Source organism: Dichotomopilus funicola (assembly GCF_033296635.1).
Source record: "Dichotomopilus funicola strain CBS 141.50 unplaced genomic scaffold C8A04scaffold_26, whole genome shotgun sequence".
NCBI classification, from domain to species: Eukaryota; Fungi; Ascomycota; class Sordariomycetes; order Sordariales; family Chaetomiaceae; genus Dichotomopilus; species Dichotomopilus funicola.
Window position 1 is genome coordinate 239,442 of NW_026944047.1, and position 17,907 is coordinate 257,348.

Genomic DNA, 17,907 nt, shown 5'->3' on the forward strand with positions numbered 1-17,907 from the left:
CAAACGAGCAGGCACACCTCGGGGCGCCCTAGTTTGGGACAAGCAAGGCGTTGTCTTGGGGTCGTGTGTGAGAGGTTCTTTCCCCCAGCTTTCCCACCTGTGGCCCCTGCCCCCGCTCAGACAGCCGGCGAATGGTTCGAGCTTTTTTCTGCAGCAGGTCCCAGCACCGGGCACTGCGGCCAAATGAACCGCGAGTCCCTGGCAGAACCCCTGCTGATTGGCCGTCCCGCCGGGCAAGATGCCTTTCGGGCTGCCCTGTTGTGGGGCCTGTGGACCCTGCGTGCCTTCCCCTTGGGCGGAAGAGCGGCTGCCTGTGGGCGACCCAAGCCGTCGGAAAGGGTGAGGGTTTGTGCACCGCGAACCGCTGGGAATTTGGGAAGGCGCTCAGAAGCCGCTAAAGCATTCTTTTGCGGATCAATTCCGCCCTGCCGATCGGTTCCTTCTGATTTGATTTTCTGTCTGCCTGGTCCGCGACATCTTACATCCTCCTCACACTCAGCAAAAGGGAAATCTTGCCAAACACATCGACAAAAATATTCCAAAGCATAATTCCTGCTAGTGTCGTGGAGTTGTTGCAGGGCCAAGTTGGATCACAAAAAGCTACATGAAGGTTCCGACCAGGCGGGACTCGAGAAAACAAGACTCACGCAAAGAACCGGTGTGTCGGAAAGCGTGCCAATCAGCGCCGCTCATTGCCGTTTGTTCATGCCGCCAGATCGACAAGCTTCGGAAGCCGTCGAGCGATGCCCAGATCCAAGCGACGCTAGCGCCGACGCTTTGGGAATCGGGGACCACGGACAATCCACGGGGTTGCACAAATGGGGTGGGCGTGGCCCAATGGCAGGCGAGTCCGAGATTGAGCGGGCTTGAGCGGTTCTGCGCATGACAAGTGCCTGCTGACTCCCAGAAGTTGCCATGACCCGAGGCCGTGGTTGCTCTTTCCCTTTCCATCAAGGAATCCCTGGATGTCTGGTTCTCTGCTTCCGTTACTAATAGTGTACTCTGCCCGCCGCCTGCATCAGGCGACGCCCAGAAACATGGCTTGACGATTTTTTCAGAGCAGTTTCCAAACGCAGCAAAAAAGCCCACCCGAGGATCAAAGCCAAGCAGACCGGCGCGCAACCAAGTTATCATCAAATTCGGTCCCCCGGCTGATTGGGGAGGGAAGGGGAGGATTTGGCGGTTCCAGGTTGTCCCCATTCCTTGGTTGTCGGCCGCCCGGGGTCGGCCGCCGGGGCGGAGATTGCTCCCGCAGCACCCCTTTTCACTGGCGCGCTGGGGTCGCAATCATGAAATCCCACGTCCCCAAAATTGCACACTCCAATTGCCTGATTCTGCCCCACGATTCCACTTGCAGCTTGCTGGGTGGCCGCGCCGTCTCATCGGCCCGAGACTATTTTCGATCCTATCGTCAGTCCCTCCACCCCCCCTCCTAGGCTTCAACTTCAACGGTTCAACGGGCGAAAACAACCGACGACCGGTCGATTCGAGAACTCCCGATTGTTCTTCCCGGCCTCCCGCAGTCCCGCTTGCCACGGACCTCCGCCCCGGTCAACGCCCGTGCCCTCGTTTTTTGCCTTTCCCACGCGCGCATTGCGTCGGATAGCGGCCATGTGGCGCTTGGGGTTTTGTCTCAGGTCGGCCATGTTTGCTTGCACGCGCCAGCCTGCTGGGCCCGGCCCTTTGCGGTTTCATCCCAAAAATAAAAATACCCAGTCGGCTCCCGGCTATTTTGTTGGGATACTGGGTGTTTTCATCCCGGACAGTTCGACAACTTTGTTATTAGGTCGCGTCCCGTCCGTGTGGTTGCGAAGGTCTTCGGACATACCAACCTGGAAGCCGAGGTGTCCTTGCGCAGCAATGGGACCGACGACAGGCGACCACCTAACGTGGGGCCTGCTGAACAGTTGGTGAAACGCCTGCGCCGCACCATCACACCAGCACTGCGCAGTTGGAAAGCCCGCGGGGCCGAGATACGGGCCGGACAACACTCCCGCTGACGGCTCCGATTGGGCAACAAAATCCTTCCCCCCCGACCAGCCCGTCCAAAATCGGTACCGACAGGCTGTTTTTTTGTCCCAACTCCCTAAGATTTGGGGGCGCAGCAAGGCGTCGGGAGCGAGCCGACAGCAGGAGGAAGAGCCCAGGGGGCCGGAAGATGGGAAGATGGGAAGGGTATTCTCGTACGAGCGTCTTTACCCGCAGCACCAATTGACGCGATCGATGGCGCACTCGGTATCCTCCGCGCTTACCACACCACCCACCGACACGGCACACCACCTGCCTTAGCCAGGCCACCATTTGCGCGCCCACTGCCGTTGAGAACCCTCCCACACTCAATGCGGGTTATGCAGTTAAGATACCTACTACCCTTTAACTCCGACCGCGACCTTCCCAATTCCGCCTTGTAATCGGAATCAACTCCGCCGCTTTGGCCCCCTTCTGTCTGTCTGTCCCCCAACTGCAGCAGCAACCAAGCAAGCATGGAACCAACCAACCAACGAAACAGGTTGTCTCATCCAACCCACCGATTAACCTCGTGCACCTGCCTGCTGCTTTTCGGCTCCCATCGATCGTTGCTGTTGGTTTGAGATCGGGGCGAATTCCATCCGGCCCGACCCAGTCAAGCCAGTCCAGTTGTGAGGTGATACCATCCGATTAACAACACTTTGGGCGAAAACAGGTTAGTGAGTGCCGGCGATTTCTCTTTCCTGGGAAGCCAGGTATTTAGTTTGTTTTCGCGGACATGCTGTGGTGAGTTTTGTGCTCCGCTCAAGGGTAAATTCTTGGCCGCTATAAAATCGATACAAGGTAGGGAGTTTGGGAGTGATTATGGCAAGTCATGACAACGTAAAAGCAAGTAGCCGCGCGTAAAGAAGAGGGTTTGTGGAAATCTTATTTCCTTCCGAATGCAATACCTTACATACCTACGTCAAATAAAACCCAAAAGAGTATCCCCGCGCTCGCTAGTGTTAGTAACACTACTCTCAACTACCGACATGGCCACCACATATCCGTAATATCCGTATCCATCTCCAGCCTAAAATACCGCGTTTTCTCGGCAACGGCAACATACTCTGCACTCCAACAACTACCGGTCTCGCCTCAGCCTCATACACAAACCAACCCACACACCCCTACTTTCTCCGTTCTCTTCCCACGTGGTTGGCCTCCACGGATCGATCGAAACACGGCAGAGATATGTAAACCCATTGGCATGGTAGCGGAATGGGGTTGGGGCGGTAGTGGAATGGGGCTGGGCTGGGGTGAGAGAGAGTGAAAGAGTGAGAGAGAGGCTGGGGGAGGGGCAACCCGCAAGGGGCAAAGGGCATCCATCTGTACTGCGTTCTATGCGCTTCTTTCCCATGCCTGTGGACCGTGTGGTTGTTGTGAAGCAGGGAAGCAAACAACCAGCCAGCCAATCCAACCAACCAAAGAAACAAACAAACAAACAACCATGTGTCCGCCGCAGTGTTTTGGGTGCACCACCCGGTTTCCAGTCTCGCGTGGATCAGACTTCGGACCGGGTCTGTTCAACCGAGACGGGAGTGTCCCGGTGGGGGAATACCGATGGAATGTTCGTACACTAGTTATGGAACAACCCCCAAAAACCCCGGAAGAAAGGCAAAAGGCCAAAAAAAGAAAAAAGAACAAAGTTACACCTGTATACCATATACGTCAGTCCAAAAAAACGTGGGTGGCTGGCGGCTGGCGGCTGGCGGCTCCCGTCCTCCCCGTCCTGTCGTGGAACAGTCCAGCAGCCGGGATAGGGACGAGCCGGGATTTTGAGGCGTTGGGCTGGGCTGGGTGGGCTATTGGCGGTGTGAGAGATGGGGACGGATGCCCGTGCTGGTTCGGGGTGTTTCTGATTCGTTGATGTTGGCTTTCTTGGGGCTTTTGGCGGTGTGTAGTAATGTAGTGGTACAGACTGGAGGGGGAGTTTGTTTGGTAGTTGATGGGGCTAGGGGTGAGCTGAGGGTGATGATATGACTTAGGAGTTGCTAGGGTAACTACGAACGATATGGGAGGATCCGAAACAACGGTATGAAATGTAACGGTATAAGGGTGCTTGTAGCGACCGGACAATCAATGAGGTATTGAGACCTGTCGTCGAAGTATTACTTCGTATGTAGCAGTCGAGGTTCAGGAAAGCCGTGTCGTTGGACTATTCTTCCCGACTCAGAGGGAAAAGAAAATAAAGACCAGATCTCATCTCAAGGGGTTGGTAAAAAAGCCCGGATCTCGACTGTATCGACATATTCACATCTGGAGTAGCATATTGTGGGATGGCTGGTTGTCCTACCCTGACCAACCCCCCTTCGGTTAACGTAGTAAAACAACAAGACACATTCAACAGAAGAGGCTGGATAAGTCTAGACAAGCTCAGGGATAACATCTCGGTTTTGCTGGACTGCTGTTCGGGAGCTTCGAAATTGAACTCTTCGTTTCAGTCCCACGTGCACTTTTCATTACTGCCCTTTTTTGATATGGCTGGCATCCCTGAACCGCAACTTAATCATTCCTACGGGCACACCCGAAAAGTGAGAGCGGGCAGGGTGGCTCGACCGGCGGGGTGGTGAGATAAGACGACGATAATGAGTTCGTTCTATCCCACAGCGATGTTATACATGTCCCGGCGTTCTACATCCCTGGTGTCATACGGTTCATAGGGGTCCAATCTGCCGTGGCAATTAACGATTGTCTTTTGTCATACTAGGCCTAATTAGTTACAATCCATGTATATTCTCATCCTATTAGATTGAACTCAGACTTGCTCCCGCCTTTAAGATTTGTCAGTCTCTTAGTATATTGTTGATAGCTACGCTCACGATATGAGCTCAACTAAGATGTGGCCAGTTATTGGCCTTACCAACATCCGATATCGACGCCACTTAGCAGCGCTCCCTAGGAACCAGACCCAACACCCCAGCTTACCACCCCACGATCGCATGCACGTCAGACAATACACCAAATCTCAAAACTGACATGTCCGATCATCCTCCGGCCATCAAACATCCAGCGGCACGACGACGATTATTATTGCGACCCGATTACCTAAGAAGGCACAGCCATTGAGAAAAGTCACACCCTCACTAGGGTCTAGGGCCTAGAAACAAAACTTCAATTCAACTATGTGCATGCATTTCCATAATCATCATTTTTGAATTCATCGCTCTCATAACCGTCATTTCCCACCCTAGTGGCTGGTTAACATCAACACTAACCCTATGCCTGGCAAGCCCAGCTCTTGCACCCCTTCTCCCACACCGTAGAGGTCTCAGTGGCCGTGGTAATCCACACCGAGCTAACGGTGACGGGCTGGGTGATTGTCGTGGAGTACGCGGTCGACCCGGCCGCCGTGTCGGTGTGGCTGACGGTCTTGAGGGTGACGAACGTGGTGGTGGTGACGTGCCCGACCGTGCTGGCCCAGGTGGTGTCGTACCTGGGGGGTAGTTAGTCAGTTTTATGGGGGTCTGTCTATTTGGGTGGTGATGGGAAGGGGAAGGAAAGAGGGAAGGAACAAGGGGGGAAAAAGAGACGAGACGTACAGGAGATCCATGGTGACGGTGGTGCTGGTCACGGTGGGGATGCTGCTGGTGACGGTGGTCACTTGGCAGGCCGACGGCGGAGCATAGCCGGCGGAGGTGACGGTGGTGGTCTCGGTGAACCAGTTGATGGTCAGGGTTCCGGAGGTGACGAGGACCGTGGTGGTCGTGGCTGGACAAGGGAAGATATTAGCATGCTGGTTCGTAAGGTGTATCTGATGCGTTGAAACTCACCCGGAAGTGTGGTAACCAGCGGCGAGTAGACTGTCGTCCGCGTGTTGATCGTGCGGGTCTCGTGCTCCGTCTTGGTCGACGTGACAGACCCCAGCGACGACCAGCCGTTGGTCACGGTAGTCGTCGCCAGCCAAGTCGTGGAGTAATCCCAACCCTTGTAGCGGGTGACGGTTGGGCAGGCCTCGACGCGCGGGGCCAACGCCTCGGGGATCTCAAAGGCCGGAGCTGCGACGGCGGCAGTGGCCAGCAGGGCCGGGATGGCCAGGAGGGATGAAAATAGCATCTTAATTTTTTGGAGTTTTGTGTGTGGAGGTGTGGGTGTATGTTACGGTTGTCGGAGGTTAAAAAGGAAAGGGTGGAGCACAACAGGACGATGCCACTACATCGCAGAGATCGACGTCAAACGGTTGGGCGGCGACGTCAAGAACTATATATGTAAACGGACATACAGAGTCGCATCTCCGTGACTTTTCACCTTGGCAAAAAACCTGCCATGTGAACGCGGAGAAGTGCCATTGCTCCGCTGACCAATGCTTTCATCACCAAAACCTTCTCTCTCGCTTCACGATCGAACGCGGGGAAAAGGACGGGACGGTGACAGTGAGCTCGGACTTGGACGGTTTTCTGCAGGCGCCACAGCCACTGAGATTTGACAGCGGTACTATACGCCTAGGGAACTTGCCGGATACGCCCCACGGTTTTGGAGAGGTTGGGCCGGGGCATGGGGCCAGCGACGGGAATCCGAGCAAAGAAAAAGGGGGCAAAACAAACAGAAAGCGGAGGCAGGAGGTGGGAGACTTAATTTCCGCAGCCGCAAACCGCCTTGCTGCCAGTGCGCGATGCTGCTGAGGCGAATATTTATCAGCGATGGCAGGTGACATCTTGCTATTTCGGAGGCACGCAGGGTAGTAGAAGGATTTGATGTCTTTTGACGCAAGCCGGTGGGCAATGCGGGCTAAAAGTCCAGTATGCCGGGCTCAGGAGGAAAACCGGGTAACTCGAGCACAGAAATGTCCGAACCATGGCCCAGGACCAATCGTTGGATGGCGGCTTCCGAAAGAGGAAGCCGGAGGTCCCATCCGCTCCGGTGAGCACCGAGGGAAGGAGGGGTTCGGGGTGGTTGGAGAGCGCCTGCCTTCGGACTTTGAGCACGACCCAGCGGGGATGTTTTGTTAAAATAGTGGAAGGATCAAAAGCCCCATGGGATTAGAAGGCGGGGAGAAGAAGATAAAGTGAATGAGCTCTTGGCAAGCCCAGGTCTATAAGCCATTCAGATATGATGTTTGATGGTTGCCAGTGAAGCTGCGGCCCCTGGGAGGCTACGCCGAGTTTCAATCCTTCTGCATCTGGCGGGACAGGTCAAGGCTGCCATCATGCATGCGAGCTACCCCGAACGGAAAACCTCTCGGTAGAGCCAAAGCCGAGATGCCTTACCGGGACTCAATTTGAATGCATCTTCAGAGTAACGTAGTGTACATAGTAGTGTAGTGTACGGTCGGGTGTGAAAGTGATGTTCAGCAAGGATTTGCTGCTGGAGCTCTCATGCTGCATGGTTGACAGGACCCCACCAGGGCTTTTTGGCGAACATTTTGACCCACATGAGCTCTTGGCGGTTGGAAATCATCAGAGCTTAAACTTTGGCGTTGCAACGACACAAACAACGAATTGGATGGCCAGGCCACCCAGCCCGCCTGCCCGGACACTGCGATGCCAACGTGCAAAGAAGGGACCACAATATGAACCTTCGACAACTAGTAGCCCGCATTCAGGGGACCGCCACCCCCGTAACGGAAGCGTCGGTCCGGGCCGTCCTCGTCAAGGTAACGCCGGCCCCGACGACACTCTCCGAGCGCCGGGCCGTCCTGGGCGTCCTGAAGAAGTACGCCGAGATTGACGTCTTCAAGAAGCTCCACGTACGCCCTGCTCTATCCCCTAACCACCAGCCCGATCTAACCTAACCTCCTTTCTGCCCTGCCCAGGACCCCTCCCACTTCGTCTCCATCACCTCCCAACCCCGCATGGCCGACACCCTCATCGCAAAGAGCCCGCTCGAGTTCGACTTGGCCGCCCGCCCCAACCGCACTCTCCCAACCCCGCTCAACTCCATCGCCCGGCCCGACGCCAGCCCCCACAAGACCTTCCGCGTCAAAATCACCGAACACTCCCACTACCCGCACAAGACGCGCATCCGCGAGAACCCAACCTACGGCCGGTGGCTGGAACACCTCCAGCGGCTGCAGATCATTGAGCAGACTCGGGAGAGGAGGAGCAAGGCGCCGGATCCGGCTCAGGACCAGGGCCAAGATGATGACGACGCAGACCTCGGCGCGCTCCTCCACGACCACTCCCTCCCGCGCGCCGCGCTGCGAGCGATTGTGCCACAGGGTATGGCGCAGGAAGGGCTGGCCGACTGGGAGAGTGCGATGCAGCTGAGTGAGGGCGCTGAGCCGGCGACTTGGTTGAGGGTGCAGAGGGACTTTTACGGGGCGCGGCAGACTAAGAGGGCAAGGAACGCTGTTGTGTTTGAGAGTTTGGTTGAGGGGTATGAGAGGGGGCAAATGAGGGGCGGGCGGGAGGGAGAGGATGAGAGGGGATTAGGGGACTGAGGGGGTAGGAAGGCTGTTTGTTGTGACTGAGAGTTGGTGCGCCTTGTCGGGACGTACTCTGGTCTGTCTGGATAAACGTATGGGTCTGTCACTCTGTCTGTTGACACGGAAGGGGAACCGTCGTCAGCACACCAGGCGCAGCCGGCTCCCCTCCACCTGACATCGGACAGGCTCGGAGAAGGGGAGAGACACCAGCAAACGACACCGCACCAAGGACCACCGGACACGCGCAGCATTGAAGACCACACCGAGGCCGAGCGTGCATATGAGTGGGAACGACGCCGGTGATGCGGGCTGTTGCTGCAAGCTCATCAGACGCCAGCCATTCTCATCGACCACGCCCCCTGGAGCTCTACGCAGGAACCTACACAATGGTCCCTTACTACTCAATTAGTTAAGAGCGGTGTGGTTGGTTTCCTGTACACTACATTAGTGTGCAGCGACAGCACTACGGCCACTGATCGGCGGCAATTGGGTGAAGCTACCAGGCCGTGGCTGTGCTCTTTTTACCAAAACGGGAGAAAGTCAAGAGCCCGCATCTTTGGCATCTCAGCCGCAGAACGCGTGGCAGTCGCAATCACCAGACTTTCATTCCCGTCTTTGACACACAATCGGCTGTCAGAACGGGGCAGACCAGCGAGTATCTTCCTGCCGCTCTGCGGCGGGCAAAGAAATGGATTGGCCGACCCGATCGACTGGGGATAGGCTCATCATTCTCTTCCCCCGCATGTCTAACTCGCATGGACGATGGACAAAGTCATTCAGCCAGCGTGACGGGGGATCGCCGCAGCTAGTCTGAGGCCGCCGGATGCTGGTCACGGATTTGTCTCAGAAGTCAATTCGGCAACGGCATCAACAGAGTCTGCGTGACTCCAAGATTACCCGTCATTGTGCTGAAGCATCATGCTTTGCGAAGTAACTCGAAGAAAAAGAAGGGAGCACTGGGAGATAGGATTTTCAGATGGCAGCATCGATCTCATTGGAATGCGGGTCCAATGCAAGAAACGGTTTTTTTTTCTCCTTTGCCAAGGGAAACAAAAGTTGGGACTTCTTGTTCTCGATCATCGAGAATCGGGATTTGCGCCGGCCAATGGAGTGTCGCGGGCCCATCACACCTGCAACCGGAAAACCGGCAATCGCGAATGACGATTTTGGGAAATTGGATCAATGCGACAAGACCGAAAAAAACAGAAGAGCAGTCCGCCGAGCAGCCGAATGGCATGCCAAAGACGTCAAATTCTTCAAGAAAACAGGGCATTACCTGGCTTGCACAAAGGGAGAAACAAAATACAGAAGGACCAGAAAGGCTCCAGGCACTGGGAGCGCCCTGGCTCCTTGGACAGATCGGATGGAGGTGCCTGAAGCCAGGTCCTTGCCAAGCCCGTCTGCAAAAAAAAGAGACCCCGTGTTCACCTGAACTTCTGAGGCGATTGCTGTCATTACGTCATGGGCACCAATCAGAGCCGGCTACCGCGGAAAAAACAAGCTGCTGGAGCTTTACCTCCGGTGGATCCTCAGCCCCACCTTTGGGACGTTGTGGTTGGCTGTGCCACAGCCGAACAACCTTTTCCAGGCCGTCAAGGGCAAAAGCGCGCCCAAAAGGGTTCAGGTCGTTGAGCAATGCCGTTGCTCAGCCGTGCAGCGTGGGATTCCCGCATCATCATCGCTGCTTGTTGTCCCTGTGTGGCTCAAGAGAGACAAGCCAGGGCTTGGGCCAAGACCTTTTGGGACAACCAACCCCAGCAAGCCCGGGGCGCACACTGCCGGCAGTGGGCCAATCTTGCAGCGAGCCAATGAAGCAGATGTCGCTGCAAGAAAAGCGATGACGTTGCTGGCTCTTGTCTCTGTGGCTGCGACGGCGGGCATTACGACAGGGAACAGTGGCTGGGACAGCAGGACAGGACCGGCGCAGACCCCGGGAACCTGGAAGTCTTAGGGATCGGGCTGGGAGAGGACGATCGTGGCCCTGTTTCTGGGCATGTGCGGGTATGTGTGTGTGATGTGGTGATGAAACGTTTTGCAGAAGGGGAAAAGTTATATATGGCAGTCCTTGCCCCCTTCTTGCCCCCATTTCTGGTTCCCAATTCCCATCTTGGTCTACAAGTTAGCCACGTTGCTTGTGTTTCCATCCTGAGCGTATCACAACGCAGGACTTGCGACTATCAGGGTGGTTTTAATCACCAGCCCCCTCCAGCTTTATAACTTGGGCCAATACCACAATACCATAACACCACAAACCAAAAGATCCCGCACACCGCAACCATGGCGACGGGATTCTTCCACCACATCGGAACATTCCTGTTGTTCGCAGCCACTATCCTGCTCATCATCACCTGCATCTCGGCGCCGGTGGTACACGACCTGTCGATCCTCAAGGTCGAGCTGGGCGGCGCTGGCGGCAATGGCCAGCGGATCTCGTTTGGCACGTTTGGCTACTGTTTAGTCAAGCCCAATGCCGAGTACGTTCTCTCTCCGTCTTGAAACCCCCCCAGAATAAAATAAACACAGAGATACTAACACAACCCAGCGACGCCTGCTCCACCTCCCACATCGGCTACTCCCCCTCCTCCGTCCTCCGCCAACAAGACGGCACACAATTCTCCACCTACGCCGACGACTCCGCCCGCGCCCTGACCCGCGCCATGGTCCTCCACCCCATCGCCTGCGGCATCAACTTCATCGCCTTCCTGCTGGCCCTAGGCGCCGGCACCATCGGCTCCTTCCTGGCCTCTGTCGTCGCCTTACTCGCGTTCTTGGTAACCGCCATCGCGTGCATCATCGACTTTGTGCTGTTCAGCATTGTTAAGAGTAATGTGAACGATCGGGGCGCGGAGACGGGCACGGGCGCGTATTATGGTGCGGCGGCGTGGACCATTTTGGTGTCGGCGATTTGCTCGTTGATTGGGGCGGTGGTCGTGTTTTTTACGTGCTGCTCGGCGAGGAGGCATAAGAGGAGGCAGGGGGCGGTCAAGACGGAGTATGCGTCGCCGCCGAGGAGGAGGCGGTTTGGTATCTTTTAGAGAGTGAGTGTAGAAAGAGGAAATCTAATGATGAAGGATGGAAGGTGATATACCGAGGACGGTGATAATACCAAGGAGATGAGGGTTGGGGTTGGGGTTAGCACGGCAGATTTGTCAGGGTTAGGGGAGAACGGAGGGGTTCTATGAGCTCAGATACCACGACGTAATGTGTTGATTGTCTTTTTTTGTTTGTATAACAAGCGATTACTCTCCTTCAGATACCAATGTCATACATGCAATCATCATCAAGCTGTCCGTTCCGTTGGTTTTCATGAATCATGAATGTCATGAATGAGTATGGGCCTTGTGCTTGTGGCTGAGGAATTTAACCCCACTTTCCACTTTCACTTCACTGAAGCTGACCCCCTCAACATTCGTTCCGTCAGCTCATCTCAAGTTGACTCAACCACCACCATCCACAGCCTTTATTTTCCCTTCTCCCTTCCAAAAATACAAGCGCCTCATCGCCCCTAATACCCCTCATGACCCCCCCCTTCCTCCGCGCGCTCTTCGCGCGCAACAAACGCAACTGGGCCATCCTACGCGCCAACCCAACCGCAGAAATATCCGGTGCGCTGGGGGATTTAGGCACACTGCTGCCGCTGATGCTCCCCCTGGCGCTGCGGGGGTCGATTGATTTGCCGTCGACGCTGGTGTGGTCGGGGGTGTTTAATGTTGTTACCGGGGTTGGGTTTGGGGTTCCGATGCCGGTGCAGCCTATGAAGGTATTTTTTTCCTTTCCTTTCCTTTCTTTTTTTGGGTTGGGCGACGGGGAAGGCGGGGTTGATGGTGTTGGGTGAGAAGGGTGAGATGAGAGGGGGGAGGTGAGAGAGGTTGTTGGTGAGGCTGTGGCTGTGGACTTGGGTTCAATGTCTGTTTTATCCATCATACTCCTCTCTGGCTTGTTTATGAGCTACTGGTGGGAAGTCGACTTGATAGGCCCGTCTGTCTTCAGCTCACTCCTCGGCCGCACCTGTCTCTCTCTCTCCCTCTTTTCTTTTTTTTTTTTTCTTTTTTCTTTTTCTTTTTTGCACCTAACAGCTATAGTCACACCCATGTTAACATTCACCCAGGCCATAGCAGCAACAGCCCTCTCCTCCCCCCCACACACCTTCCCCCCCTCCCAAACCTCCGCCGCCGGCGCCTACGTCGCCCTCGCCGTCCTCCTCCTCAGCACCACCGGCCTCCTCCGCACCCTCACCACCTACATCCCATCCCCCGTCATCCGCGGCATCCAACTCGGTGCCGGCCTCCGCCTCGTCTCCTCCGGTGCTGGGCTGGTCTTATCCCTCCCCCCTTGGAACTGGTGGTCCTCACGGACAGGAGGGCGTCTAGGGGGGTTCGGGTGGATGGTGTTGGGTTTGATGGAGAATAGAGGGTTTGTGGTGTTGGCGATGGCGGTGTTGTTTGTTAGGCAGCAGCGGCGGGGGCGGAGGGGGAGGGTTGTTGTGCCGTTTGCGTTGGGGTTGGTGGCTGTTTGGCTGAATGAAAAATCCTGGAATAGAGGAGGTTTCTTTCGGCTGTGGCACCCGCGTCTGTCCATCCCGGCCTTCGATTCCATGGATGCCTTGTTCGCGGCCCTCGCTCAGCTGCCTCTCACCACCCTCAACTCGGTCATCGCGGTGTCTGCGCTATCAGCCGATTTACTCCCCGACGTACCCCCACCCAGCGTAACAGCCCTCGGCCTCTCAGTAGCCGCGATGAATCTAGTCGGGTGCTGGTTCGGCGCGATGCCGGTGTGTCATGGAGCGGGCGGGTTAGCGGGGCAGCACCGGTTTGGGGCGCGCGGCGGGGCGTCGGTGGTAATGCTGGGGGTGGTGAAAGTGGTGTTGGGGTTGTTGTTTGGCGGGGACCGGTTGGTGAGGTTCTTGCAGGAGTATCCGAAGAGTGTGTTGGGGGTGATGGTGATTGCGGCCGGGTTGGAGTTGGCGAAGGCTGGGGCGGCGTTTGATGAGCCTGTTGATTCTTCTTCTTCTTCTGCCCGGGCGGAGCCGATTGCGGTAACCACCGGGTTGTGGGAACGCAGTGTATCTGGAGTTGCCGGTACAAGAAAGTATGAAAGCAGGGGCAAGCGGGAGGAGAATTGGATGGTGATGATGGTTACCGTGGGCGGGACGCTGGCGTTTAAGAGTGATGCGGTTGGGTTTCTGGCTGGGTGGGGGTGTTGTGCGTGTTATCGGTTGGCGGACCGGATGGAAAGCAGGAGGAGGCCGCCGGTGGGTGAAAGGAGGCCGTTGTCGCATGGGATTGGTGAGAGGAGGCCGTTGTTGCATGGTGCAGTATGAGGTGTATAAAATGGTTATGTAGAGGGATGTCCAAGTCTACATGTACGCTGTGTTGAGCCGCATAGCAGGTTATAGCGTGACTAGGTAGTGAAGAACAAACAAAAGCAACCAACGGAGTTGGATACCTTAGCATAACAATATGTTTACAAGCCTCAATTATCTGCTTACTCGCTCGCAGCTATACCCAGCACATGTTCATTCTGGTCTAAGCAGACCAGCCTTGAAATTGAGGGGTTTAAGACTTTCCACAGTGAAATTAGATCCTAGTACACTCGGGTTGAATGTTAAGAAGACTAGATTATTGCGTGGAAACTATGAAAAAGAGCTGGAGAAGGTCACTCCAACAAACTGTTAAGGCGGCTTACCTAACTAATTATTGAAGAAACCACCTGCGGGCAAGACTAGAATAGAAGGCCACCGTGAGCCGAGCAAAGTCACGGCAATCGTAGAAAAGCCAATGTCATGGCCAAAGCGCATTACTCGTCTCAAAATGGATACAAAAAGCCAGCCTCTATCGAGTTAGACCCAAGCCTGACTACCATCGAAGACGGATCACTTTCCCAGCGCTGCCTCCAAGCACCGGGCAAGAGAAAAGTGTAAGTCACCCAATCAGGCAAGTGGGTCATTCTAACCATATCCAACCCTAACCCGAACTCCTCTCTCTCACACGACCAAGTCACTCACTCCATCGTAAACCATAGTCAAAAAAGTCAATCTCATCTTAATCTAAAAGGCCAACACCAGAAAGGCTAAAAAATAATCTACGTGTAATCATCCCACGCCGGTATGTCCATTACCCCTTCTCACTCTCCCCTCTCTTCCTACCCTCTCTTTCATTCTCTCTCTTTCACACTCACTCCCATCTCTCCCTCATCTTTCTTCCTGAGACGCCCTAAACAATACTCCCCGCCGCATAAGGTTTCTTCCTCCTCACCCCCCTCAACCTCGCAAAAAACCCACTCCCCCACCTCCCCTTCCCCTTGGCAGCCTTCCTCGCAGCTTTTTTCTCCTTCCTCCTCCTCTTCTTCTCCGCCCTCATCTCCTTCTTACTCATCCCCTTCATATCCCCATCGTCATATGAATCAACATGCTCCCCCCTCACCCGCTTCAACAACCAGTAGTTATATATGAAGAACAGTCCCAAGCTGATGGCCAGTTCGACGGCTTCGACGACGGCCGTGGTAACGGCTTGCGGACCCCATTCCCCTGCTTGTTGGGTGTAGACTGCTGTTATGGTTGCTATCAGGCCTGCGATGCAGGTCAGGGTCAGGGGCATGTAGAGCTTGTTGAGCAGCCAGACATAGTTTCGCCGCCAGCGGAGACCGAGCCAGGCGGAGCCGAAGGTCCCGGCTAGAAGGCAGAGGAAACCGATTACCAGCGCGGCTGTGTTGGCTGGTGTTAGTGAGAGTTTCCCACCCCCGGTTGCTGCTTTGTTACCACCGGTGGAGGTGGAGGAGCTGCCGGTGCCGCCAATGGGGATTTGCACGGTGGCGTTGTCTTCTTTGCGTTTGGTGCTGGTGAAGGACCCGGGGAGGATGATGAACCCCGCGAGGAGGATCCAAACGAAGAAGGAGACGAGGATGTTGTGGAGACGGGGGATGCGGTCCAGGGAGAGGAGCATGTTCATGTAGGGGGTTTGGCCTTCGCTGGGGGGCTCGTTGTTGGGGTAGTAGGGCTTTTCGTCGGTGCGGGTGCGGGCGGGGGGTGGAGGTTGTTTGGTGCTAGGTTGGTTGAAGGTTGAAGTTTGTTGTTGTCTGTAGGGTTGTTGTTGTTGTTGTTGGGATGGGACCGCCTGGGCCTGGTTGTAGCCACCTCCGCCGACGGGGTTCCCGTAGGTCCCGGCTGTGTTCCCCCGCTGTGTAGCCGCGGCACCGTTCAGCGGACGACTACTGCTTGTGGCGGTAGCCGAACTCCCCATCGAGTCGTTCGAGTCGAGGGAGCTCGAAGGCGCATGTCCGAAGCCGGGCTTGCCCGCTGCCGTCCTTTGTGTCCCGCGTGCTGCAGGAGGGGGCGGGCTGACGGCGCTAGGCCGGTAGACAGACTGGGCGCCGGTTTGACCCAGTGGTTTCCCCTGTAGCTGGTCTTGCTGCTGCTGGGTGTAGGCGTCGGCGGCAGCTTGGCCAAACGGATCGTCGTAGGTTGCGACGTTGCCCATTTGCTGCGGTTGTTGGGAGTCGCCTTGGAGAGGCCGGAAAGGGTTTTTAGAGCCCTTGGCGCCGGCCTGTCCCGCCTTGGACTGTGTCCCGGCAGGAAAGGCAGGAAACCCGCCAAGAGGCGGAGTCTTTTGCATGGCCGTCCGAGGTGGTGAGCCCAGGGGTTTCCGCGTAAAAGGGCCGCTTCCGGTGCCGCTGCCGCTGGGTATAGCCTGGGCTGATGTGGCCTGGGATGTTGCAGACATGGGATCGAGACGGAACGGGTTCGCCTTGGTAGCCTTAGCCCCGGGCGTCTTGGTATCCAGCGGCGCTGGGTTGAAGGGGTCAACGGGATCGACCGCGCCAGCGGCTGCTTTGCCTGCCTTGCCCGGCTTGCCCCCGGCCGCTTTGGGGTCCAATGAGGCTAGATTGAAGGGATCAACGTAACCAACTGAGCCAGTGGTTACCTTGGTTTTATTTCCCTTGGTCGATGACTTGGGCTGTGTATCCAACGCGGATTTGCCCCCGGCTGTCTTGGAATCAAGTAGAGCTTGCTGAAAGGGATCAAAGGGCTCAACCACGTTAGCGGAAGTATTGGCTGCCTTGGCTTTACCTCCCTTGGTCGATGATTTCACCGGTGTATCCAAGGTAGCCTTGGCCCCGGCCATCTTGGTGTCGAGAGGGGCCGGGTTAAAGGGATCAACGGGGTCAACCGCGCCAGCGAGACCCCTGGCCTTGCCCGCCTTGCCCCCGGCTGTCTTAGTATCAAGCGGAGCTGGGTTAAACGGATCAACCGGGTCAACCACACCAGCAGCTGCCTTGCCCGCCTTCCCCCCCCTAGTCGATGACTTCACAGGTGTGTCCAGCGTCGCACCGCCCGCAGCCGTACCCACAGCCTTCCTCCCCACCTTACCCTCCAGCTTCGTATCCAGCTTCAAATCCGTCTGCCCAGCAGCAGCCGTAGCCGCGCCATTCCCCGGCGGCTTGAACGTAGCATTCGCCAACCGCAACGGCTGTGTCTGCGGCAGATCCTGATCCGGCACATCAGCAATAGTGACTTTCTTCTTCCCCGCCGAGCGTGACGACGGCGTCGGCAGAGACCCCGAGGGTGCAGGGCCGGGCTGCTCGGGTAAGTCGGACAGCTTTTGAGCGCCTCCTGCTGCACCACCAACCGCGGACTTGTCGGTCTTTTGTCCGCCTAGACGTAGGGGTTTGGGCATGGAGGGGTCTGGGAATGTGGTGGGGGGGACTTCTTTGGTGGGAGCGACGGCTGAGCGCGGGAGGGAGGCACTGGAGGGTAGGTCTTTCATTGAGAGTGGGGGGAGTTGTTGTGGTTTGGCGGGTTTCTTGGTGGTGGACGGCAGGTCCATCATGATGGGGATCTCATCTTCGATGATGGGGAATCGGGAGGCGGCGGTTGTCGTCTTTTTCTTTTTCTCCGAGGGGAGGCCCCTAGCTGGAGGGGGTGGTGGTACTTCTGATGATGATGCTGCTGCTGCTGTCTGGGCGGCCTTCTTGGATGTTGAGGCCGTGTTGAGTGGTGGAGGGACGTCGGTGTCTTGTCCGCGTTGTTGTTTCTTCTTACCGGTGGCCGTGGACGTAGACGCAGAGGCGGACGCAGCAGCCGTGTCTTTTGCAAGCGGCCATGATGAATCCACCGTCTGCTTCTTGGCTGGTGCCACTCGGCTGGGCAGTCCCCCGAGAGGATTGGGTACCCCCGAGGAGCTCATGATGGGCAGGTGGGCTCTCCCTGCCTGCTCGCCGGAGTCAACGACGCCAGCGTTGTCAGTGGTTCAAGCCTCACGAAATATGAGTCCCGTGTTGAAAGAACGGGATACACAAAAGTGTGTGAGGAAGGGATGGATGGGCAATCAACGAGGCCAAGCAGAGAGAAAATCGGCAGTAGAACCAGTAAAAGGAGCCCGCGTGCTGGATATATTCCAGCTGGACGGACTTCGCGGAGCCATTGCTGTCGAAACGACCCAGCCGACCCGGGATGCGGGCAATCCGTTGTTTTAAGCAGCCATCTTCCGCAGCCCGGCCGGAAACACGGGCTCCCAAGCGTGTCATAAACACGAGGATAC

At 56.4% G+C, this 17,907-nt stretch overlaps 5 protein-coding genes across 5 annotated transcripts; 3 read left to right on the top strand and 2 right to left on the bottom strand.

Annotated features, from left to right (window-relative positions):
- Positions 1 to 5,226: 5,226 nt before the first annotated feature.
- Positions 5,227 to 6,063, bottom strand: C8A04DRAFT_28108 (uncharacterized protein; the record flags this gene model as incomplete). Its single annotated transcript, XM_062780526.1, has 3 exons — positions 5,227 to 5,443; positions 5,550 to 5,718; positions 5,781 to 6,063. 3 exons carry the CDS (start codon positions 6,061 to 6,063, stop codon positions 5,227 to 5,229), a joined length of 669 nt encoding a protein of 222 aa, XP_062637577.1.
- Positions 6,064 to 7,516: 1,453 nt separating this feature from the next.
- On the top strand, positions 7,517 to 8,386 carry C8A04DRAFT_28109 (uncharacterized protein; the record flags this gene model as incomplete). The annotated part of the gene is made up of 2 exons (XM_062780527.1): positions 7,517 to 7,693; positions 7,760 to 8,386. 2 exons carry the CDS (start codon positions 7,517 to 7,519, stop codon positions 8,384 to 8,386), a joined length of 804 nt encoding a protein of 267 aa, XP_062637578.1.
- A 2,262-nt stretch (positions 8,387 to 10,648) lies between these two features.
- Positions 10,649 to 11,406, top strand: C8A04DRAFT_36848 (actin cortical patch SUR7/pH-response regulator pali; the record flags this gene model as incomplete). Its single annotated transcript, XM_062783673.1, has 2 exons — positions 10,649 to 10,845; positions 10,914 to 11,406. 2 exons carry the CDS (start codon positions 10,649 to 10,651, stop codon positions 11,404 to 11,406), a joined length of 690 nt encoding a protein of 229 aa, XP_062637579.1.
- A 482-nt stretch (positions 11,407 to 11,888) lies between these two features.
- On the top strand, positions 11,889 to 13,691 carry C8A04DRAFT_11683 (uncharacterized protein; the record flags this gene model as incomplete). Its single annotated transcript, XM_062777058.1, has 3 exons — positions 11,889 to 12,131; positions 12,480 to 12,675; positions 12,730 to 13,691. 3 exons carry the CDS (start codon positions 11,889 to 11,891, stop codon positions 13,689 to 13,691), a joined length of 1,401 nt encoding a protein of 466 aa, XP_062637580.1.
- An 892-nt stretch (positions 13,692 to 14,583) lies between these two features.
- Positions 14,584 to 17,553, bottom strand: C8A04DRAFT_28112 (uncharacterized protein; the record flags this gene model as incomplete). Its single annotated transcript, XM_062780528.1, has 1 exon — positions 14,584 to 17,553. The coding sequence occupies one exon, from the start codon at positions 17,551 to 17,553 to the stop codon at positions 14,584 to 14,586; it is 2,970 nt and encodes a 989-aa protein (XP_062637581.1).
- Positions 17,554 to 17,907: the final 354 nt, after the last annotated feature.